The 25,210-nt window shown below is 39.6% G+C and overlaps 1 protein-coding gene and 1 long non-coding RNA gene across 2 annotated transcripts in view; one reads left to right on the top strand and one right to left on the bottom strand.

Moving 5' to 3' along the window:
- The window catches only part of SPAG17 (sperm associated antigen 17), a 235,151-nt gene that overhangs the window by 190,116 nt on the left and 19,825 nt on the right, over positions 1-25,210 (top strand). The window contains 8 exon segments of the mRNA XM_006164886.3: positions 3,378-3,477; positions 3,693-3,740; positions 8,465-8,564; positions 9,901-9,997; positions 12,502-12,633; positions 16,727-16,863; positions 18,069-18,250; positions 22,288-22,348. Of these exon segments, the coding sequence (XP_006164948.1) occupies positions 3,378-3,477; positions 3,693-3,740; positions 8,465-8,564; positions 9,901-9,997; positions 12,502-12,633; positions 16,727-16,863; positions 18,069-18,250; positions 22,288-22,348 (857 nt within the window).
- LOC106733438 (uncharacterized) lies at positions 3,495-18,081 on the bottom strand. The gene is made up of 4 exons (XR_001369518.1): positions 18,014-18,081; positions 13,627-13,756; positions 13,257-13,357; positions 3,495-3,713 (listed from the first exon to the last, which is right to left on the bottom strand). It is a non-coding gene; the product is annotated as an uncharacterized LOC106733438 (long non-coding RNA).

The following is a 25,210-nucleotide window of genomic DNA, read 5'->3' as shown; positions in this document are numbered from 1 at the left end:
CTTTGTGATAAAATGTGCTATGTACTTACATATGTTCCTGTGTTGGCAGTGTTATATATTAAAATGGTTTATATGTTTTAGTCTGCCTAAACTATGAGATCAATGAAAAGTGTGATTGCTTCTCATTTATCTATTTTTTAAGAGATATTTTCATTATAGGACACATGTGCTCACTGGAAAGAGAAAGAAAGAGAAACTGAGAAATCACTCCCAGGGAGGATGGCCATGCCACAATCCCATTTCCTCCATTATCCTCTCAGAATTTTGGGAATGCATGCAACATGTGCCTGGCATGATGTTTAAGCCACCAGGTTCAGGACTTGAACCATGGTCAACTACATGGGCATCCTACAATGTAACCATTACACCATCTACTGATCCTGCCTCTCATTTATCTTTAACTTTCATCTGTTGAATGAAACTGTTGACATTTGACTTATGTTAACCCCAATTATTTAGTATATAGCTAAGATATAAGAAGGAAACAGTCAACCAATTAACAGCTTCCCCCATACACAGAACTTTTGAGCAGCTGCACAGTTATCACCAAAATCTGGCACTGTTTCAGTTTCCATATAGCACAAGCAATTTAGTATTAGCAATCTTTTCATTTGAAGCATATTTTGGGAGGATACACACAGCTTTAACAAACTTGATTATAGTTTCATAATTCTCAGTAAACAAGTCCATGGAGAATTTGATGGGGTTTTGTCTTGTTGTATTTATTTTTATTTTTATCGTTTGGCCATATGGCAATGGTCATACACTGACATTCATTGGTTTTATCCTGGCCACAGGTATATTTTATATATCCTCCACAGTATTGTCTTGTATAATTATTTTTGTTGTTTATCTAGATTTTTCTCCTCTTGAAATGTCATATTACCACACAGCAAACATTGTCTGAGGAGATTAGAATGCCTCTTTAAAATGACCATCAGAGTATAGTTCAACAGGGACCAGCAGTTAGCATAATGTCTATGTCACTGGACTCCCATGTAGTCGACTGCGGTTCGCATCCTGGACCCGGTGGCTTAAACTCACGTCGGGCGTGTGTGCGTGCGTGCCCAAGATCCCAAGAGGAGAATGGAGGAGAAGGGATTGCGGCGTGACCATCCCCCCTGGGGGGTGATTTCTCACTTTCTGTCTCTCTGTCTCTCTCTGTCTGTCTGGTGAGTGCATGCACCCTATAGCAAAAACCTCTCCAAAAAAAACAGTATAGTTCACAGCCCACAGTGTCTCTCTGTTGTCACCCTTTTACCTATGAGATCCTTGCAGTAGAGTTACAAAATTCAGTGACTAAAAATACAAAAGGCCTAGTTAGATTTGAATTTTAGATAAACAACAAATTTTTTTTTCTTTTTTTTTTTTTCTATTTAATATGTCCCCTGGGCTGAGGGCCCCATGACCTGGTAGTTAAGGCAGCCAGATCCTTACATGTCTGACATGTCTGGTCCTGCTGTTCAAGTCCCAAACCTGGCAGCTTGAGAAACACATTGGGTGTGTACGTGTGTCCAACATTCCAAAAAGAGGACCAAATGGAGGGGAAGGGATTATGGCATGACCATTCCCCATGGAGGGGTTTCTTTTTGCCTCTCCTTCCCTCCATCTCTCTCTCTGGTGAGCTCACAAGCCCTCTGACAAAATTGTTTATAAAAAATGTGTCACCAATATAGCATAGGACATAGTTATTCTAAACATTATTTGTTTATCAGCAATTCAAAGTCAAGTAGGTGCCCTATACTTTCTCTGGAAGCCTATTCTGTAGCTTTTAAATGTGCAGCTGCTGGCACAAGGGAATAGGCATGAAAAAGGTAAGCACACAGGATACCCAGTAGTGAGGGGCAAAACAAACATATTTTTTGAAGAAGCAGATCCAGAAAGCAAACTGCCTTTTGCATACTTATAGCTGTTCCTAACATATTAATAATGATGATTCCGAGTCAACAGTCCCTCAAAGTGTTTCTTAAAACACTAGGCTATGGACTAGCAGTTGGCATAATGGCTATGTCACTGGACTTCCATGTAGTCGACGGCAGTTTGAGTCCCAGACCCGGTGGCTTAAACTCACACCGGGCGTGTGTGCATTCATGCCCAAGATCCCGTGAGGAGAATGGAGGAGAAGGGATTGCAGCATGGTCATCCCCCCTATGGGGGGTGATTTCTTGCTTTATGTCTCTGTCTCTGTCTGGCAAGTGCATGCACCCTATAGCAAAAACCTCTAAAAAAAAAAAAAAAAGAAAAACCCCATAAAAAAAAAAAAAAAAAAAAAAACCACATATACACTAGGCTACTGGGGCCAGCAGATGGTGTGGTGATTAAGGCACTGGACTCCCACATTGCTGACCACAGTTCAAGTCCCAGATCGCACAACTTGCTTTCTCACTTTCCCTTTCTCTCTGGTCAAATTAAAGAATAATAATAAATAAAACATCTCATCCTTGAGAAAATAAGAAGAAGAAAATAAAAGAAACAGTAAGCTATGAGATGGCTACCCCCAAAACGAGTTTTACAATAAAACAAGTTTGGATAATGCTATGTATCATCTTATTTTCATAGTCACAACCTATGTTAACCAATGGTTGCAGGAAAGTCCTACTGTAATGAAGTATACTTAACCTTATAGAAACCAATGTTGCTCAAGCTCGTATGACCAAGAAATATGAAAACATTTTTTTTTTATCTTTTAGTTTTTGTTGAAGAATGTGTGCATTTGCCAGAGAAAGTGAGAAATCACCTCCCAGGGAGGATGGCCATACCCCAGTCATTTCTCCCCCATTCTCCTCTCAGGATTTTGGACATTCAGCATGATTTTCAGGTCACTGAATCTGACTCAAACAACAAACATGACCATGTGGGATCCAGCACTTTAACCTCCAGGCCAGCTGCTGGTCCATGAATACTTCTGTTAAATTTCCTTTTAACATCCGACTGAGACCATGTTCTGTGAATACACTCTTAGAACCACTGCCCAAATTACCAAACAATTACTTTATCACATTTATTCCTTTGATTCAGGGAACAGGTAAATGTTTAGAAAAATAATCCCAGTTTGGTAGTAGTCAATTCGTTTTATGAACCGTTGCTTTAGATATGAGGAATGCAGTTAGGTGAAACACAGCTTCCCTTAATGACATGGAATACATACGTGTTACTGCATTTTACATTTTAACTATAAGATGTGTGTTCTTTAGTGAAATGTTGCATAAAAGTAGTCTGGTTTACTGTTGTATTACAGCTTGGTCATGAAAATTTGAGCAAACACCTGGCAGATTACATATAGGTTCTTTAAAAACATCTCAAATGAGTATGGGTATTGATTGTGTGTTGTTCTGGAAAGAAGTGGGGATAAAATTTAAATGCATCTATTTTTGAAGTTGCAGCCCACCTAGCCGACGTATTCAAGCAATCTTTGACTGCTTCTCCAAACTGTCCAACAGACACATTTAGTAAAGAGTTCTTTGAAAATAAATGGAGGTAAGCTAACCCCCTAACATATCTAATTAGCTATTAGCCATACAGTGAGGATGGGAAGAGATGAGAGTGACATAATATGGGTGATTAGTGATGAATCCACAACCTTCATCTGTCACATGGGTAACAATTCATCATCTGGTGGTGGCTTTTCTTTTATTGTTCGCAAGCTGAGAGTATTGCTTCATTTCATCATGCTTTCCTTTTCTTCCACATAGGGACACAGCAGAAGCAAAGAGCTGGAAAGAAAAGATAGAAAAAACGAGGTAAGGCTATGCCAAAAGGCAGCATAGTGGTTAAGGTGCTGGACTCCCACATGGCCAACTGCAGTTTGAGTTTCAGACCTGGTGGCTTGAAACTCACCCTGGGCATGTGTGCATGCATGCCCAAAACCCTGAAAGGAGAATGGAGGAGAAAGGATTGTGGCATGGCCACTCCCTTGGGTGATTTCTCTCTGCCTCTGTGTCTCTCTCTGTCTCTCCAGTGAGCACACATGTTCTAGAGAAAACAAATCTCAAAATAAATAAATAAATAAATAAATAAATAAGTGGTAATTCTACCCTGAGGTATAGATAAGCATGTGAAAATGTGAAAAGGCCCAGGGTCATTGGACTTTGGAGTGGGATAGCTGAAAGATCCTACCACCCAGGCTCCAGATGTTACTTGACTCTCTTCTACATCATTTCTGTAAGGGTCCTTTAGTTTCTGTGTCTGGATGCCCCCATTTGTCTCTCTTTCTTTTTTCTTTTCTTTCTTTCTTTTTTTTTCTTTTTTTTTTTTAGAGGTTTTTGCTATAGGGTGCGTGTACTCGCCAGAAAGACAGTGAGAGACAGAGAGACAGAAAGTGAGAAATCACCCCCCAGGGGAGATGGCCATGCCGCAATCCCTTCTCCTCCATTCTCCTCTCGGGATCTTGGGCACGCACGCACACGCACCCAGCGTATTTAAGTCACTGGGTCTGGGACTCCAACTGCAGTTGATGTATGGAAGTCCAGCGACGTAGCCATTATGCCAACTGCTAGTCCCAGATGCCCCCATTTCTTAAAAAAGCCCATTTGACCATTAGACAGATCCTTTTTCTTTCCAAAGGAAAAAAAAATCTCCCAAGAAATTCTCTATGCTTTTGGTAGTTCTACAATAATATTCTAATAAGTGCTCTAGAACTTAATATACTAATAGAACGTAGTCATAAATATTCAAGGATTCTTTCAATTCACATGAGAAATGTGCTCTATGTATTATGTGCCTTAGTTTCCTTTGAGCCCTAGCTGAAGATTCCAACTGCAGCTCTCTTGCTATAAAGAAAGGAAGCCAGGAGGCTGTCAGCAGGCATGGTGATTGAGGCTCTGGACTCCCACATAGCTGACTGTGATTTAAGTCCTGGACCTGAAGGCGCTCTCTCTCTCTCTCTCTCTCTCCGTGTGTGTGTGTGTGTGTGTGTGTGTGTGTGTGTGTGTGTCTGTGTGTGTGTTTCTGGTCAATTGAAAAATAATAACAATAAATAAAATTAAATTAAATAATTCTTTAAAAAAAAAAAAGGAAGCCAGATATATTTGCTGAGTATTTGGTGGTACATATTATGCTACTATTCACATTTTCATGGCTCCTCTTCAGAATGACTCCCAGGCTGAATACGATTCTTTATACAAATGCCAGGGTTATCTTCTTAGATGTATTAGATGATTGGTTAAGATAAGTCTTCAAGTGTTATGATTCACTGCCATATATAAGGTCAAATAAAGATCTACGCTGTCTGTAGGGGATGAAAAGTTTTCCTCTACTTATCTTAGATTCATGACTAAGGCCTCCAAAACAAAAGATAGAAAAATAAAAGCATATAGATTTATGTAAGTTTTAAATTTATCCATATATTTCATATCCTTATGAAGACTCTTCCCCCAAAAAATGGTTAATCTTAAGTATTATTATGCAATGTTTGATGACTGCAAAGTCGTGGAGAAATAGAACAGGACAAGGAGCATGATCTAATGATAAAACTGGGAGGAATTTAGCGAGGTCTGTTTGTTCAGATTCTTCTCTGTCTCCTTGAGTCAGTGGAGAAAAGGATGAAGGGTGTAACTTTCCTTCAAGTATAGAAAGGGCATTTCTCACATGAGAGTCATGGCCTGTTTCAAAGCAAGGTCAGAAAATACTCCCTAGGTTTAATGACTTGATTCCAGGGAAGATGGGCAGAGGAAAGGTCAGAGTAACCTACCTGCTTCTGACATTTTCTCAAATTCCTTTAACTTAAAGTGCTCAGTATGCCAGAGTCTCATATTTGAGGTGGCATGTCCTGAACCCTATCAGCCTCATAGAGTACTCCTGAAGGCATAGCCAGAGGACTGGTGAACTCATTGCCTGTGAGGAAGAGGCAATGTGAGAGGGAGATTGCATTTTTAATAGGTGCTCTTTAGTAATATCTTTTGAATTGAATACAGATACTATCTATTCAAATTTAAAACTTTTTAAAACATTAAAAATTTTAAATTTTAGCCTACATGTATGAATAGTTAATAGCAAGCCAGTAAAAATGTTCAAAGAAGAAAAGTGAAGCACAGGTAGATGTAGGTCAGAGAAAGAGAAGTGTTGGCAACATAGAGAATAGATTGGGTAAAGGAAGGAGAAACTTGCAAGGACCTAAAAGGTGGCCGACAAATGTCAGATGCTGTAGAAGAATCATAAACATGAATTTAAAAAAATGGGGGCTAATCAGTTGGAAGATTTATTGATTGGTTCTTAATTTTTTTTGTTGTTATAGCATTATTATGCTTGCCAGAGAGACATAGAGAAAGAGAGAAAGTGAGAAATCACCGCCCCCCCCCCCCACTGCCTGGGCAAATGGCCACACTGCAGTCCCTGCTCCTCCACTCTCATCTTGGAAGTTTAATACACACGCATATGTATATGGCACGTCTTCCAAGCTACCAGGTCTAGAACTGGAACCATGCAGTCAACTATGTGGGAACTAGCTGCTTTAACTACCACACCACCAGCTGGCTCCTATTGCTTGATTTTGTGAGAATAATTTTAAGATAGTGTGTACAATAACCAGTCTGCCATAGACTAGTGAATGAATCCAATGATACAGGAGAATGAAGATATTTTTAATGGGAAATTGACATTGTTTAAACAGGCCAGCCAGATGGCATGGTCATTAAGGCAGCTCTATCTCAAATGGCCAACTGCATGGTTCAAGTCCTGGACCCAGTGACTTGAAAATCATGCCATGTGTGTACATATATGTCCAAAATCCCAAAAGGAGAATGGAGTAGAAGGAATCCTGGCATGGTGATCCTTCACCCCAACCCCACACTTCTAGGAGTGCTTTCTTGCCTTCCTCTCTCTAGCAAACACACATGCTCTCTATCAAATTTAAAGGGAAAAAAAAAAGATGATATTTTGATCATACCTGTCCCAGACAGGCCACCCAATAGAGGAGTATTAGTCTTAGAGACAGCAGATCTAGAGTCAGTTAAAATCTGATTACCAATAGACTGTACAATGCTGGTTGATTATTTTACTTCAGTAAAAGGTACTCAGTAATTCGGTTTGCTAACTTATATCGAGATGATTGGAAGGTCACTTTCAGCTAAACAGCTGATTAGCGTGAGCAGATCATGGGCCTAGAGGTAAGCAACTTGGGTTTTAATTCAGACTCTAGCCCTTATTACTTATGTTATTTGGAGTAGGTTCCTTAATCTCCCTATACCATGATTTTTTTGTTTCATAAAATGATGATAACAATACTAATTTATAAGGCTGTTATAAAATTAAATGCAAAATGCATGTCAAAGTTATTGGCATGAAATAAACACTTAAAAATGAAAACTATTTCAGGTAGAATTAAGTTCAGCTACATTCAACAGAAGACCCCCAAATCAGTACTTTTATTAGAAAATGATTTATTTTTTCTAATGTAAAAGAAAAAAAGTCAGAGACAGGAAGACAGGAATTACCACCTCTGATATGCAGCATCACAAAATCATTAGGAACTCAGATTCTTTGTTTTTGCCTGCACCATCATTTTTAGCACATGATTTTCATCCTCAAGATTACTACATAGTTGGAAAATGACTGCTGCACACCTAGCCTTTACATCCACATTTGTGCAAGTAGTAGAAGAAATGAGGCCAGGACAAAGGGAAAGTCTTCTTGCTAAGTCAGTCCTCTTTAAAAGCTTTCCTGGGGAGCAGCAGATGGTGTGATGGTTAAGGCACTGGACTCCCATGGAGTCAACCACAGTTTGAATCCTGTATCCCGATGCTTGAAAAATCAAGCTGTGCATCCGTACCCAAAATCCCTAGAGGAGAACAGAGAAGGGTGTGGTGTGGCCATCCCTCCGCCCCAGGGTGTTTTCTCACTTTTTCTCTGTCTCTCTCCAGGCAGAAATAAATAAATAAATAAATAAGCAAGCAAACTAACTAAAAAAAAAAAAATTTTTTTCCTGGAGTTTTACCCAGTGACTTCAGTATAGATCTCATTGGCCTTCCCAAAATGTTGCCTCCCTAATATAGGGGTCTTGTCACTGGAAAAGCGACTAGCTGAATTATCATGATTTCTTTTATTTCACTGTGTATCTCTGACCACATGTTGTTGCCACTGCTATTGAAGTTAAGTAAACTAGTAGATCCTAGCTATTATTTAAACCTCAGGGAACTAGAAAATGTCCCAAAAATTCAACTATTACAATGCTATGTGGTTGTTAGTCTTTGAGATTAATTGTAAGATCAAATTAACACCCGATGCCATTATTTCCTATCTTTCAGAAGACCCTGATTTCTAAAGCAGAAATGTGATTTATTCTCAAAGAATTAGAAAATGAACCAAAACGACTTAACAAAAAAATACTCAATGTGTTTATTTTTATCAGTTTTACTGATGGTGATTGCCTTGATGTTTTCTTCTGTGGGGTTTAAAGCTAAAGCACAAGCAAATACCCTGTTTAAATGTATTATGTCTTTTTTTTCACCATGATGAAAATATTAAACAGGAAGGAAATTGAGAAAACCAAACAGTATCTGATGGAAATTAGGAACCAAAGCATATCACCCTACTTCAAATCTGATTTGAACGAGTTATACCAGTTTCAGGTAATTGAATAAAATGAGCGGCAATTGAAGAAGAATCTTTAGAAAAGTTGACATAGTGTGTGTTATTATATCATCTGTCTTTCCTAAAGTTTAATTCTTTCCTGCATAGTCCTAACTAACCTGTACCCCTCAAATCCATATGCTTATGAGCATATGGTACTGTAGACTCATTTCAAATCCTGCACCAAAGCGGAACTTCTTTTCCAATGTATGACTATTGGTCCTCCTCCCTGCCTTGCATTATCACTATTAATTTCCCTATGCCATCTATTTTAAGACCTTTTGGGAACTGAATCCTCCCTATGGGTGAGTTTTCTCCAATAAACCCATTTTGCAGTGTTTTTGTTTGCTTGTTTTTTAAGTTTATTTATCTCAGATATGTGTGACAGAGGGAGAGAGAGAAAAAGTGCCCCTACAGTAGTCTTTATGACACAATCTACCCCTGGCCTCAGTTAGCCCTGGGTCACAGGCAGGCATACACTCTGCATGTTCAGGGAGGTCTCTGGACCTGACCCTGGAAACTTCCCACCGGGGATCATCTGTACAGGGAGCTGTGCTGCTGCTGTGCCGCTATCTGGCCCCTCATCTTTAAGTTTCTATTCCATTAAATTGTCCTCTCCCATCAGCTGCTGAGATAGTAGTGAGATGCTGTGAGCTCTCGGAAGCCCATGAAAGTAGACTTTTCCTCTCCTTTTCTGTGTGAATCTGCACCCAGGACCACAAACCTAACCTTCCTCTCTCACACTGGCTAGGAATTCATTGAAACCTTGAAGCAAAATTAATATTTTCACATTTTTTAGAATCCCCTACATTTCTATGAAAATTTCTGATGCTGTTATCTAGCAAAGGCTGCCTGAGAAGAAATTATAGGAAAATTATGACTAATTAACAAAAGCTAGGATTGAGTTCATCAGTCTTTTGAAGAACTTTTAGAAACTAGCAGATGGCATAATGGTTATGTCACTGGATTCCCAAGTAGTTGACCGCAATTCAAGTCAGGGACCTGGTGACTTAAAACTCACACCAGGCACATGTGCATGCATGCCCAAAATCCCAAGAGGAGAATGGAGGAGAAGGTATTGTGGCCTGGCCATCCCCCCTGGGGGGTGATTTCTAACTTTCTGTCTCTCTGTCTCTGTTTGTCTCTCTGGTGAGCACACGTACCCTATAGCAAAAATCTCTCTTTAAAAAAAAAAGGAACATTTAGTTTGTAAACTTCATTTTCGATGTCTTAGAACATATGCTTTCTTCATTGCTCATCAACCTAACATATTTGTGGCAGTTGCCTTTCAGCTATGTGCAATCCTAAAATAAGTCTTTTGATTTTTCCTTTAAGTATAATTATCTGAACAGCCTTTCCAAAAAATTGCCTCCTTTTACAAAGAAAGATGAAAGAGAAACAGTTGTTCAAGATACATCTGATCTTCATTCAGGTAATATGTTAGTGTGGCTCTTATTTCTGTTAAAAACACCTAACTGAATAATACCTAACAGTGGCTTCTTAGAACATAACTAGTTCATACCACTTTCTGCCTTAGCTAATGAAATAACCTACTGTTACCTACATATTACAGATTTGGTTGAGTCATATGAGAAAACCAAGATGTATATAAATTTTACTTTTGATCCTGTATGTTGAAAAATTATCTAAAAGCATTTAGGAGTCCTAGCCAATGTAAAAATCAAGTGAGTAATGACAGTTTATTGGAGAATAGAGTGTTCACGTGTTCCCAAAATATCAGCCCACGTATTTCTTTTTTTTTATTATTATTAGCACAAACACATTTATTTACTAACCAAAGGAATGATCCTAATTAAATCAACACTTGGATCACATGTAAATGCAACAGTTGCATGTAAAATGTTTATGGTAAAGGTAATTGAACACAGTAATGAAAAAAAACACATAGTAATATGGAGATTTGCTCATGGAACTGAGCTTGTTCATTCTTGCGGCTAATTCCTGTCTAAAGTGATGATGGAATTTTTATTCTCCTTTCTCATAGACCCGAGGACAGGTGACACTATTCATGATACAGTCCACCATTAATTTTCCATCTTGCAGTTTTCTTGTTATTGTGCTTTCTTTCCCATCCCATTCTTGAAGTCACAGACAGTCTGAGTTTTTCTGCCATCAGCTGTTGTTTCTTTAAACTTTTCTCCCAGGGTACAAGAACACTGTAGTTTTTCAAGTTTTGACGGTGAGGTTCTTCCCCTCACAAGTGGTGATACAATCTGGTTTGGCCATAGCACCCATTTTTCACAGAGCTATTCCCTTACATAGTTCCTTCATGTATTCATCAAAGCCTTTGCTGTCCACCACGTCGGCCATTGTGGGCACGGGCGGGTGGGCAAGCAAGCACGACGGACAGGGCAGGGACCTGGGTGAGGAGCTCGCAGTGCAACCCACATATTTCTTACTAAATATAAAGAGGAAACTATACCTTTACAATGGAAACATGTAGCATTTCACCTTAACTAAGTACTCAAACTTCTACCAATACTCTGACAAGTGCATATTAGGAACTCTCCCATGTACTCTCCCATAAAGTGCATAGTACCTATTTGAAAGTCTTGCTCAAAACCCTGAACCAGAATCTAATCAAGAGGAAACAATCAGACAAATGTCTACCAGAATGTAAACATGCTATGAGACAGCTGGTCTGGTCTCTTCAAAATAGTCAACATCAGTAAAATAAAAAAAGATAGGGCGAGTGTGCTCTATTAAAGGAGACTAAAGAGACGTAAAAACTAAATGCAATACATAAACTATGATTGGATCCTGAGTGGAGAAAAACACATAGAAAAGTATTTTGGGAAAACTGAAAAAAAAATTGGTTAGAAAACTATATATTAGAGGAATCATTGTTGATTTCTTGGGTGGATGATGATGTTTTAGATATGTAGTGGAATATCTTCATTCTTGGAGGTACGTGCTGAAGAATTTTTAATGAACTTCAGTGCTTTTCTTTAATAAACAGTAGTCAAAATACCCAGATATAGGAATTTTCTACTGTACAATACCAGAAGTTTGCCTGCCTGTACTCAGTATAGTCAAAGAAATCATCTAATTGAAACAGAGTTTACAAACCAAAGCTTAAGGTTGGAACAATGACTTGTAACTGTGAGGAGAAATCAGGGATGGCAATTTGAGGAACCTTGTGCAGTCACTCAGACCTGCTGCATCCTAGGCAGACAATACTAATCAATCCCTGCCTCCTCTCCCCTTGAAAAGGAAAGGAGTAAGATTGAGAAAGTCTTCAGCACAGTACTCCAGGAAGCCACTAGCATTCAACCAGGTTTGGGACACACACAGTTTGAAATTATTTTCCTTCCTAATCCTAGGTAGATATCTGAGAAGACAACCAACCTGGTCTCTTCAAAAAAGTCAATGTCAAAAATAAAATAAAATAAAATAAAAGTCAATGACACTAATACAAAGAGAGATAGGGCGATTATTTTTGATACTTTAAAAGTAGTTTCATATTGTGCCTACTTCTTAGAGAGAAATACTTTAATAAATAAGTACATTTTATCATAATGAATGCACTTAAGATTGGACACTTCTTAATTTTTTTACATCACATCTCAGTTACACTTACCAGGTAAAAGTAGAGACAAATTACTTGACCTCTACTTCACAACATAAGAGGATGACAACTCTACTATTTGTTCATAATACACACAAATTACCACCTAACTCCTGAGGGGTGTGAACATTTCAGGTACTGTCCTGTCTGTTAAGGGCAAATATTGGATCATATTATGAAGAGTACCAGCTCTTAATGGCTTTTCTTACACCTGGTCTTTCTAAAGAGGATGGAGAAAAAAGCACCTTGTTCATTATAAAATACCTTGTTCAATGTTCATAAAAACGTAGAAGCCATTGGATAATGGTCAAAATATCACTTTATAATGACTGTTTGGGGTTTTCTAGATTCCGATTCACATAAGGTTTCAGAACAGAAATTTTCAAATATGCTTAGTCTTCCAAAATCAGAGATTTCTGCAGATATCAAAGAGTCCAATTGCCAGAACCAGACTGAAGACTTAACAGAATCTATTAAAGGTATGTAAGTAATTTATCTCATTATTTCTCAAAATGGATTATGGTTCTTTTGAAGTAGGTGAGATGGCAGTAGGGGCTTGAAGTATGGTTGGCAGTTACAGGAAAAAGTCTAGAACATCATAGATCTTAGACCTATAAAGCTTGTCAGGCTTCTTACGCTATCAAAAAGTATCTCAATACTGGGACCAGCAGTTAGCGTAACGGCTATGTTGCTGGACTCCCACGTAGTCGACTGTGGTTCAAGTCCTGGACCGGGTGGCTTAAACTCACATTGGGCGCATGTGTGTGAATGCCCAAGATCCCAAAAGGAGAGCGGAGGAGAAGGGATTGCGGCGTGGCCATCCCCCCTGGGGGGTGATTTCTCGCTTTCTATCTCGGCGGCACCCACCCCCTAAAAGAAAAAACCCCCCAAAAAAAAAAAAAAAAAAAAAAAACAGTATCTCAATGCAAAAGTCCCAGACTAAAGGAAGTAAATGACAAATAATCTTTTTAGATTAGTTATTTTATTATTTCATTTCATTTTATCACTCATGATTCTGACAGTTTGTGTGATCCTTCGGTGATCAGGCACCTGACAGCTTTTCTTGACCAGCCAGTAATTTAGTAGTTGGAGATAGACTTACCTATTATTTCAGAACATTCTTGGTCCTGCAGGTTCCAGAAGAGAAACTTAATATGTGGTCTCTGTCTTAGACCACACATAATCTTATTGGGCTAGCAGAAACTGAAATACAGAATAATAGCTAGTTATAATGAAGTGACTTTAGATTGATTTTACTAAAATTAATTTAACTATATATGGTAGGTTAAAAACGTAAAATGAAAGGCCCAAGAGACAGAAAAATTTAAATTGTGTAGATAATTTTGCCACCATTGGGCTTCTGTGGGCATGTCCCATACTGAATATGAAATAGAAATCTGCTGATGACTTCAGTTATCTCATAAAACAAGTATCTGGTCACATTTATGGGGGAAGTAAGAGATTTACCGTACCCTAGATATTTGCTTTCCTAACTTTAAACTTCTCTCCTATAAGGTTTATTCACTCGGCGTCCAAGAGCTTCATGATTGACTGCTATGTACAACTGTCCAGTTTCCCCTCTATCTCATTTAGTTTCTTTTTCTGTAAAGGGGAAATAATGGTATATATCACAGGGTTGTGAGGATTCTATTAGCTAATTTCTTTAGTTGCAAAATTCTTTAAGTAGGGCCTGGCACGTGATAAACTCCAATTCAGTATTTACTATTAATAATAATAGTTACAATTATATAGTACCCTTAGACAAATAGAAAGCATTCACACAAAACAGTAATACACATATGGTGAGATATGAACAAAAAGATAAATCAAGTCATTAAGATGTTGCCTCTGTGGGACCAGTAGTTAGTGTAATGGCCATGTCGCTGGATTCCCATGTAGTCGACCATGGTTCACGTCCCGGACCTGGTGGCTTAAATTCATGGTAGGCGTGTGTGCATGCGTGCCCAAGATCCCGAGAGGAGAATGGAGGAGAAGGGATTGCGGCGTGGCCATCCCCTCTGGGGGTGATTTCTCGCTTTCTGTCTCTCCCCCTGGCTCCCTGGTGAGCCCACACGCCCAATAGCAAAAACCTCTCAAAAAAAAAAAAAAAAAGATGTTGCTTCTGTAGGAAATGGTGACCAAAGAGATGAATATATACAGTAGGATACTGGTCCCTGATGCCCATCCACCCCCAGATTCTGATTGTGTTTTACTCAGGAATAGGGCTTAGCTGGCATGTGGCTGGGAAATCTCTCCTTTTTCAAGAGCAGCTCAGAATATTTTGATGCCCAAATGGGTTTGGGACATATTATGTAGTAAAAGGAGCATGTTCCTTGTGGGATCTGACACAATTAAATCTGTATCCCAGCTCAGCCACCCATTATAGCTTTTTGGACAAGTTATTAAAACCTTAGAAGATCAGTTTCTCATATGTAAAAAAATTAAAAAATTTTAAAAAGATAGTACCAGTATATTAGTTAGGACTTTTCAATTTATAACTGAGAAAACTCAAACTCATTTTAAAAAAAAAAAGAGGTGGTGGGTACTTATTAGTACTTAAAAAAAAAAAATGTTGTTATTAAAAAAAAAAAAAAAAAAACAAATCTCAGAAAAGTGGATATGGTGCTAGCCCTAGGATATGGGGATTCACAGATTCTGGCTGTTGGAGAGTGTGTTGGGGTCTTATTGCCTGTTTCTCTCTCTATTCTCCCTGCCTCGATCTTGTCCCATCCCTACTAATCTCTAGTTCATTTTTCTTCCCTCGTCCAAAAGACAGGCTATTTCCATGTAACAGAAATCATGACCTTTGAGACCCATGATTCTGATTCTTCCAAATTCACACCCCAAAAGGCCATGCTAGGGTTATCCCTGTCCACTTCAGCAGAAATATCCAGGGAGGGTCCTCCTTGGCTTGGTGTTGCTTCTGATGGTTAGGACCAGGGAAGCGTAGCACCAGCCTGTGGTGGGAGTAAGTGGTATGATAGTGGACCCTCAAACATTGGTTCCCTTCCTTTTCCTCTCTGATTTGAACATAAGAAAGGGTTTTTCAGTATGATGGTCTAAAACACAATTCTTATTTCAATTTCCTGGATATTTGGAGCAAAGCACACAGCTGCCGCCATGTGGATCCACTTTTCCTCGCGATTTCATATAACTTGAGGAAAAGCATGAATTACCAGATTTAGTCATCTGAAGATTTAATTCCCTAGCTTAATTGATCTATAATTACTATACCTCTTTTTAGAACCATAAATATATTAGTAAAATTTAAAAAAATAAAATCTTAAGATTTCTGCAATCCCTCAGTTTAAAGAAGTAGCTCAGGGTTAATATCTTATTGTGTTGTACTGTGCTGATTTACTGGAGGGAACCCTGAAGAAGTTTAGTTCATTATAGGCAAGACACTTGATGTCTTGGACTGTTATTTACCTTATTGAGTTTTATGATGGGCTGGCCCCATGGTCCAGGAGTTAAGAGAGCTGGATCCCACATAGCTTGACTACAGTGTGAATCCTGGCCCAAGTGGATTTAAAAAACAAAAACAAAAAAAAAAAAAACATGCCAAGCAGGTGTATGTGCATGCCCCCAAATCCTGACAGGATAGAAAAATGGAGAAGGAATTGTGATGTGACCATGCCCCACTGGGGATGGAGGAGGTGGTGATTTCTTCCTCTCTGTCTCTCTCTGGCAAACACAAGTACTCTCTGACAACTAAAAACAATTTTTAAGTAATTTTAATAATATTTACCCTAACCATCTGATAGGGTTTTTGTGGGACCCCAATTTAGATAATATGTGTAAAATCACTTTGTAAAATGTAAAGAAATATTGGGTTGTCGAGAAAGTCATGATACATTTTTGCATAGAAAAACAGAAAAATATGTCGTGATTTTTCTAATGACCCAATAAAATGAGAATTAATGGAAACCTTTTTTTCTTTTAAATTAGCTCTTTGAAAATGAAATAAGAGGCCCAGCTGTGCTGGCTCAGCTGCTAAGAATGTACTCCACAGGCTAGGACCACATGGGAGGCTTAGGTTTAATTGCCAGACTAACCTCAAAGCTGGGTGTGGTGGCCTGCACCAGTAAACCCAGCAACTCAGGAGGCTGAGGAGGAAGATCATGAGCTCGAGACTGACAAGGAAACATACAAGACCCTGTCTGAAAAAGCTAGGCAAGCTGGAGTATGCTCATAGTCCCAGCTAAGAGACTGAAACAAGAGGACTGCAACATGGAGAGACCCTGTCTTCTTTAAAAAAAAAAAAAAAAAAGAAGAATTATATATTCAATGTTATTTATTATTATTTTTTAATTTGACCAGAGAGAGAGAGAATGGGAGAGTGAGAAATCAAGTCACCAGGTATGGGACTCGAACCACAGCCATGTGGGAGTCCAACACCTTAATCACCATGCCACCTGCTGGCCCCAAGATCCTGTCTTTAAAAAAAGAAAAAGGGAAAAGCAAATGATAAAAGTTTCTAAGTTGGTTTGTTCATTTGTATTCTGGTGTTGCTTTAAATGTTTTTGAATAAATATCCATGTGGCATATTTTAAACTTTCTGTTATAAAATAGAACCAGAATCTTGTGTGCCCATGAAAATCCCAACCCAGTCATTGCTGCAGGATGTTGTGGGACAAGCAAGGAAAGAAAAAGTGAAGTTACCTCATTATCTGCAGAGTTCCAAGCCCAAGTCTCAACCTCTCACAAAGGTAAGATGGACATAGAAACAAATGTCCAGAACCAATCAGCTTTGTATGTAATCCTGATTCAGTGAAGTTAGAGATGTCCAGTCACTGCTGACTGCCATTTTCCTGGCTGCCACCTCACCGCACAGGCTTTAAGCCACACATAGGAACTAAGGCAGTGGTTTGCTGGAGCTGGCTCACCCAGGTTGGTGAGAATTTCATGAGCCAGTTGATAAATGAGTTGATAAATGAGCACTAGCGTGAAATCAGCCATGCTGGCTGGACTTAACACCACGTAAATGGTAAACACTACTCATGAAAATTCTTTTTAGAAAGCTAGTTTACCAGCCCACTACTGGCTACAGGGATCATTGCCTACTTTCCTGTCCCCACCCTCCTTCCATGACACTTAGGATAAAATCCAAACAATCGAGCATGGGTATAAGATATGACTCTGTTGGTTTTTCACCTCCGTTTTGCCCCAGACTTGCTATAACTCAGTCACTGTGGATGTCTCTTAGTTCTTTATAAGCGTCAAGCTCCTCGTTTCCTCAGATTGCACCCAGCTCTATCCGGAAAACTTCCTTGAGGGGAAGGTTTTGGTAATTATCCTTTTGTTTTTCCCTCCATGTTCATCACCGTCATAGATTTCACTGTAACAAATATAACCAAGATGTGGTTGGAGCACTTCTCAAGCATTAGTGTGCACACGGGTCACCTGGGGATCTTGTTAAGCTCTAGGTTCTAACTCACGGGTCTGGCATGGGCCCTGATTTCTGCAGTTGTAACGGCCTCCTCGGTGATCTCAGTAATGCCGCTCTGGGAGTTAGGGGGCGATTATCTGACCAGAATCACTGGCAACATTTGGGAGATGGGTGTAAAGACGAAACTTGGGCTGGCCCCATCCCAGACCTCCTCTTAAGAAGTCTTCCAGGAGATTCCGATGGCAGTGAACATCAGTACAGAGGGACAACCAGATTTTAGGACTGGCGAACTTGATTTAGAAGCTACTCTGCCGCTCACCATCTGAGCAAGTATCTTTCAATTCCCTTTAAGGATGGGGAAGCCTAAAATACTTCTATACAGGGCTGTCATAAGGATGCCATGAGATCATAAAGGTTCATTTTCTCCCCTAGCCAGTTATTTTTGTCTGGTGACACGGACTTTTTCTTACCTTGAGAACTCAGAATAGAACCATATCATGTTATTAATTTTTCCTTAATGCAAAGGTGCAAGATTCTGTTGGAGGAAAAGTGAACACATCCTCTGTCGCCTCTGCTGCCATCAATGCAAAGTCGACCTCTTTCGGGTTCCACCTTCTTCCACCATTTGTGAAGTTTGGGGTGCTTCAAGAAGGACACACCTATGCAGTCATAGTAAAGCTCAAGAATGTTGGCGTAGAATTCTGCAGGTGAGGTCGAAGCACCAGGTGTCTGTTCACTTTACCTTCCCGTACTCTGTGATTTGTCTTTGGCTACCTACATTAGTGGGTTTTTTTGTTTGTTTTTTTTCCCAATAGGGCACATGCACTTACTAGAGAGATGAGACGGCCGAGCACTCCCTATGGGAAATGGTCACACTGCACTCCCTTCTCATCCCTCTCTTCTTTTGGGATTTTGGGTACACATGCCCAATGGGTTTTTCAAGTCATCAGTTCTTGGATTCGAACCACACAGTGGGCCATGTGGGTTCCAGCTGCCTTAACCACCACACCACCAGCTGGCCTCATTAATGAATGTTTACTGAACTGTAATTACGCCTTGAATCTTCACATTATTTGTCCATTCAGTTGCTTATTCATTTACTCATTAATTCATTCTCAATGTATTTACAAATCCCCAATTGTGTGGTAGATACTTTTGCCCTCCCATTAATTATTATTCATACTTTGGTAGCAGCAATTCAAGTCCTGCTCTACACTAGCAGAAAAAAAAAAACAAAAAAACAAAAAAAACACCCCGAAGGGGAATTATACAAGTGTTACAATAGCCAGTACACAAAAATTGAATATATTTTTCTAAAATTCACCAATTCAGATAATGTCAACTGACATTTATTTGTACTTTATGATCTGAGGGTGCTTTTATTTACATTTTTCCTGTATAATTATGGCAAAGACTTTAGAGACTATTATAAAGAATGAAGCTGAGTAACGTTTTGCAATCTTCTGGGCTACAGCAAGGCTAAACCTCAGATCACCTGAGTAACCACCACATGGAGGTAATTTGCTTTATTAACACAGGTGAGATCACTGGTTTTGTGTGGGATTTCAGTCCTTTTCATTGGGTGCATACGCTAAATACAGCTGGTCCTCCCTATCCATAGGTTCTGCATAAAAGTTCAATCAACTTGGGATTGAAAATGTTCCTGGGCCAGTTCCATAACACAGTGATTAAACTCTGTGCATAGGGAGCCCAGAAGTCACATGGCCAAGCAGGGTTCAAGTCCAGGCCCCAGTGACTTGAAAAACACACCAGGCGGGACCAGCAGATGGTGTAATGGTTACGTTGCTGGACTGCCACATAATAGACCAGATTTCTAGTCGTGGACTCTGCAACTTAAAACTCACACTGGGCGTGTGTGTGTGTGTGTGTGTGTGTGTGTGTACCCAAAATCCTGAAAGAAGAATGGAGGAGGAAGGATTGCAGCATGACCATCCCCTCTGGGAGCTGATTTCTAGCTTTCTGTCTCTGTTTCTATCTTTCTAGTGAGTGCACCTACTCTATAGCAAAAATCTCTCTCAAAGAAGAAAAAAGAAAGAAAGAAAGAAAAACACAGCAGGCATGTGTATGTGTGTGTGTACCCCCAACCAATGGGAGGATTGCATTGTGACTATGCCCCATTGGGATGTCCTTTCTCATTGTTGCTCTCTGGTGAGCATACATGCCCTCTAGCAATTTAAAAAGTAAAAAAAAAAAAAGACTAAAAGTGTATGTTGTTGCTGATGTGTACTGTGTAGTGAGGCATGTGATGGTTGCGTCTGTGCTGAACTTGTACAGACTTTTTGTCGTTATTCCCTAAGCAATACAGTATAACAACTATATGCATAGCATTTCTATTGTATTAGGTACTGTAAGTAATCCAAAAATGATTTAAAGTATTTGAGAGGATGTGCACAGATTATATGAAAATACATCACGATTTTATATAAGGAACTTGAGCACCCTCAAATTCTGCTATTTGGGGTGAGGAGGGTGATGGTCCTAGAACTAATCTGCCATGAATATGGAGAAAAAACTGTATCCATCCCAAGAATGTTCCCAACTACAAAGTGTCTTGTCTTTTATTTTAAATTAAACTTAAGTACAATATGGGTTTTATTTCTCCTCATAAAAGGAATAGATTGATTTCAGTTGTAGAGTTATTCTCAGTATAATTGACAAGTCCTTTAAGAATGTTTGTGATATAGGGGCTAGCAGGTGGCTTGGTGGTTAAGGTGCTAGACTCCCACATGCCTGACCAGAGTTCAAGTCCTAGACGCGGAGGCTTAAAAAACATTCTGGGCGTGTGTGCCCAAAATCCCAAGAGAAGAATGGTTCTAGCTTTCTGTCTCTGTTTCTATCTTTCTAGTGAGTGCACCTACTCTATAGCAAAAATCTCTCTCAAAGAAGAAAAAAGAAAGAAAGAAAGAAAAACACAGCAGGCATGTGTATGTGTGTGTGTACCCCCAACCAATGGGAGGATTGCATTGTGACTATGCCCCATTGGGATGTCCTTTCTCATTGTTGCTCTCTGGTGAGCATACATGCCCTCTAGCAATTTAAAAAGTAAAAAAAAAAAAAGACTAAAAGTGTATGTTGTTGCTGATGTGTACTGTGTAGTGAGGCATGTGATGGTTGCGTCTGTGCTGAACTTGTACAGACTTTTTGTCGTTATTCCCTAAGCAATACAGTATAACACCTATATGCATAGCATTTCTATTGTATTAGGTACTGTAAGTAATCCAAAAATGATTTAAAGTATTTGAGAGGATGTGCACAGATTATATGAAAATACATCACGATTTTATATAAGGAACTTGAGCACCCTCAAATTCTGCTATTTGGGGTGAGGAGGGTGATGGTCCTAGAACTAATCTGCCATGAATATGGAGAAAAAACTGTATCCATCCCAAGAATGTTCCAACTACAAAGTGTCTTGTCTTTTATTTTAAATTAAACTTAAGTACAATATGGGTTTTATTTCTCCTCATAAAAGGAATAGATTGATTTCAGTTGTAGAGTTATTCTCAGTATAATTGACAAGTCCTTTAAGAATGTTTGTGATATAGGGGCTAGCAGGTGGCTTGGTGGTTAAGGTGCTAGACTCCCACATGCCTGACCAGAGTTCAAGTCCTAGACGCGGAGGCTTAAAAAACATTCTGGGCGTGTGTGCCCAAAATCCCAAGAGAAGAATGGAGGAGAAGGGATTGTGGCATGACCATCACTCCTGGGAGGTGATTTCTCACTTTCCCTCTCACTGTCTCTTTCTGGCAAGTAAACATGCTCTATGGCAAAAACTTTTTTTTAAAAATGTGATTCTGGACATAGGATTGGCAATTAGATGAAACAAAGCAATAGGAGCTTCCAGTTTGAAAGACTACTGTCTTATTTTAATGGAGAAAAGTCCCCAACTTTAGGATATTTGCTTCCCCAGAAATAACTCAAGGAGGAACTCAGGCTACTGCATCAGACTTTATTGTTCCTTTAGATGGTCATCAAAGTGGGTGGGGAGAAATAGTGTCAACCTCAACTAATAAAATGCATCCGTGCAGATCCTGTCTGCAGTTTAAAATTTTAGCTTTAAAGATTTCACTCCTGAGCTTGTTAAATTCAGCCATGCTAGAGCAGACAGCAAAGTAAGTGGTAGGAGTGGGTAGGGGTCAGAGTAGAGGTGGGCTTTCCTTGGCATTTTAATTTGCTCCAGGTCTTTAACCTTCAGGCAGAACCCACAAACCACAGGAAAGGGCAATAAGAGTCACATGTGAGCACAGAGCTTTCCAAGTTCTTCTGTACTTTGGGTTCTTTCTGTTTCTCCTCTCCTCAAACATGCAAGCCCCATAACAAGACAGAGCAAGACTACCCTCCATGCTCCACTGCTTTCCAAAAAAGCCTTTATTCTTCAGCTTAATGATCCAGCTTGCCTGCACACTGGCAGCTACGCTGAAATGCACACACCAGCCAAACAGGACACCCTGTCCAGGCCCATGCTGCTCGTCAGCCACCAATAACAGCGGGTTCATACTCAGGCCGGAGTCGGTTTTATGGTGACAAAACTGTTGGAAAGGTAGTTCCGAAATGGGCCTCAGTTTCTTCTCCCACTTGCACATTAAGGTTGATTCTCTAATGGTGTGGGCTCCCAGCTCCCATGGAGCAAATATTAACACCTTCTTAATTTTATCACATCTCAGCTTACTGATTGCTCATGTTTCTCATAATGGTGTTAAATTTATTTCCTTCTGCCTGGTAGATTTAGGGTGAAGCAGCCCCCACCCAGCACAGGACTGAAAGTGACATACAAACCTGGACCTGTAAGTCCTATGTGTTACCTGTTGTGTGTGTTTTGCATGCATATGTGAATGTGTATGTTTCCAGTGAAGTAGGGTTTATTTCATTCTACCCATTCAGCTTCACCATGTAGGTCTAATTTTTATAGTATCCTAAGCAAAATATTCCTGTTACTGGTACATTGGTATGTGACTTGATGTCACCCATTTCGTGTAATAACCATGAGACAGTCTATGTGCAAATAGAGTTAAATGTCCAGTTAAATTGCTGAAGCTCACCTCACTTGTCCTAACAGTACAGTTATTTACAGTGATATGCTAACTACCTTTTTAAAAATTAAATCCTGGGGCCAGCAGGTGGCATGGTAGTGGTTAAGGCACTAGACTCCCATGTGGTCAACTATGGTCTCTGGTGAGCATACATGCCCTCTAGCAATTTAAAAAGTAAAAAAAAAAAAAGACTAAAAGTGTATGTTGTTGCTGATGTGTACTGTGTAGTGAGGCATGTGATGGTTGCGTCTGTGCTGAACTTGTACAGACTTTTTGTCGTTATTCCCTAAGCAATACAGTATAACACCTATATGCATAGCATTTCTATTGTATTAGGTACTGTAAGTAATCCAAAAATGATTTAAAGTATTTGAGAGGATGTGCACAGATTATATGAAAATACATCACGATTTTATATAAGGAACTTGAGCACCCTCAAATTCTGCTATTTGGGGTGAGGAGGGTGATGGTCCTAGAACTAATCTGCCATGAATATGGAGAAAAAACTGTATCCATCCCAAGAATGTTCCAACTACAAAGTGTCTTGTCTTTTATTTTAAATTAAACTTAAGTACAATATGGGTTTTATTTCTCCTCATAAAAGGAATAGATTGATTTCAGTTGTAGAGTTATTCTCAGTATAATTGACAAGTCCTTTAAGAATGTTTGTGATATAGGGGCTAGCAGGTGGCTTGGTGGTTAAGGTGCTAGACTCCCACATGCCTGACCAGAGTTCAAGTCCTAGACGCGGAGGCTTAAAAAACATTCTGGGCGTGTGTGCCCAAAATCCCAAGAGAAGAATGGAGGAGAAGGGATTGTGGCATGACCATCACTCCTGGGAGGTGATTTCTCACTTTCCCTCTCACTGTCTCTTTCTGGCAAGTAAACATGCTCTATGGCAAAAACTTTTTTTTAAAAATGTGATTCTGGACATAGGATTGGCAATTAGATGAAACAAAGCAATAGGAGCTTCCAGTTTGAAAGACTACTGTCTTATTTTAATGGAGAAAAGTCCCCAACTTTAGGATATTTGCTTCCCCAGAAATAACTCAAGGAGGAACTCAGGCTACTGCATCAGACTTTATTGTTCCTTTAGATGGTCATCAAAGTGGGTGGGGAGAAATAGTGTCAACCTCAACTAATAAAATGCATCCGTGCAGATCCTGTCTGCAGTTTAAAATTTTAGCTTTAAAGATTTCACTCCTGAGCTTGTTAAATTCAGCCATGCTAGAGCAGACAGCAAAGTAAGTGGTAGGAGTGGGTAGGGGTCAGAGTAGAGGTGGGCTTTCCTTGGCATTTTAATTTGCTCCAGGTCTTTAACCTTCAGGCAGAACCCACAAACCACAGGAAAGGGCAATAAGAGTCACATGTGAGCACAGAGCTTTCCAAGTTCTTCTGTACTTTGGGTTCTTTCTGTTTCTCCTCTCCTCAAACATGCAAGCCCCATAACAAGACAGAGCAAGACTACCCTCCATGCTCCACTGCTTTCCAAAAAAGCCTTTATTCTTCAGCTTAATGATCCAGCTTGCCTGCACACTGGCAGCTACGCTGAAATGCACACACCAGCCAAACAGGACACCCTGTCCAGGCCCATGCTGCTCGTCAGCCACCAATAACAGCGGGTTCATACTCAGGCCGGAGTCGGTTTTATGGTGACAAAACTGTTGGAAAGGTAGTTCCGAAATGGGCCTCAGTTTCTTCTCCCACTTGCACATTAAGGTTGATTCTCTAATGGTGTGGGCTCCCAGCTCCCATGGAGCAAATATTAACACCTTCTTAATTTTATCACATCTCAGCTTACTGATTGCTCATGTTTCTCATAATGGTGTTAAATTTATTTCCTTCTGCCTGGTAGATTTAGGGTGAAGCAGCCCCCACCCAGCACAGGACTGAAAGTGACATACAAACCTGGACCTGTAAGTCCTATGTGTTACCTGTTGTGTGTGTTTTGCATGCATATGTGAATGTGTATGTTTCCAGTGAAGTAGGGTTTATTTCATTCTACCCATTCAGCTTCACCATGTAGGTCTAATTTTTATAGTATCCTAAGCAAAATATTCCTGTTACTGGTACATTGGTATGTGACTTGATGTCACCCATTTCGTGTAATAACCATGAGACAGTCTATGTGCAAATAGAGTTAAATGTCCAGTTAAATTGCTGAAGCTCACCTCACTTGTCCTAACAGTACAGTTATTTACAGTGATATGCTAACTACCTTTTTAAAAATTAAATCCTGGGGCCAGCAGGTGGCATGGTAGTGGTTAAGGCACTAGACTCCCATGTGGTCAACTATGGTTCAAGTCCCAGGCCTAGCAGCTTAAGACTCGCACTGGGTGTGCATGCACATGTGCCCAAAATCCTGAGAAGGAGAATGCTCAGTCAGAAAAGAGCTTGCACATCTATATTCATTGCAGCCTTATTCATGATTGCTAAGACATGGAACCAACTCAAATGTCCACAAACAGATGAATGGATTGAAAAAGTGTGGCACATATACTCTATGGTATATTACTCGCTCATAAAAAACAAGGCCCTGGAATTTGATACAAAGTGTACGAATATGGAAGATTTATTGCTGAGTGAAGCAAGTCAGGCTATGAAAGAAAGACATTG

Source organism: Tupaia chinensis, unplaced genomic scaffold, assembly GCF_000334495.1.
Source record: "Tupaia chinensis unplaced genomic scaffold, TupChi_1.0 Scaffold143755_1, whole genome shotgun sequence".
NCBI classification, from domain to species: Eukaryota; Metazoa; Chordata; class Mammalia; order Scandentia; family Tupaiidae; genus Tupaia; species Tupaia belangeri.
Note: the sequence above shows the minus strand (reverse complement) of the source record. Positions and strands in the feature narration are given on the sequence as shown.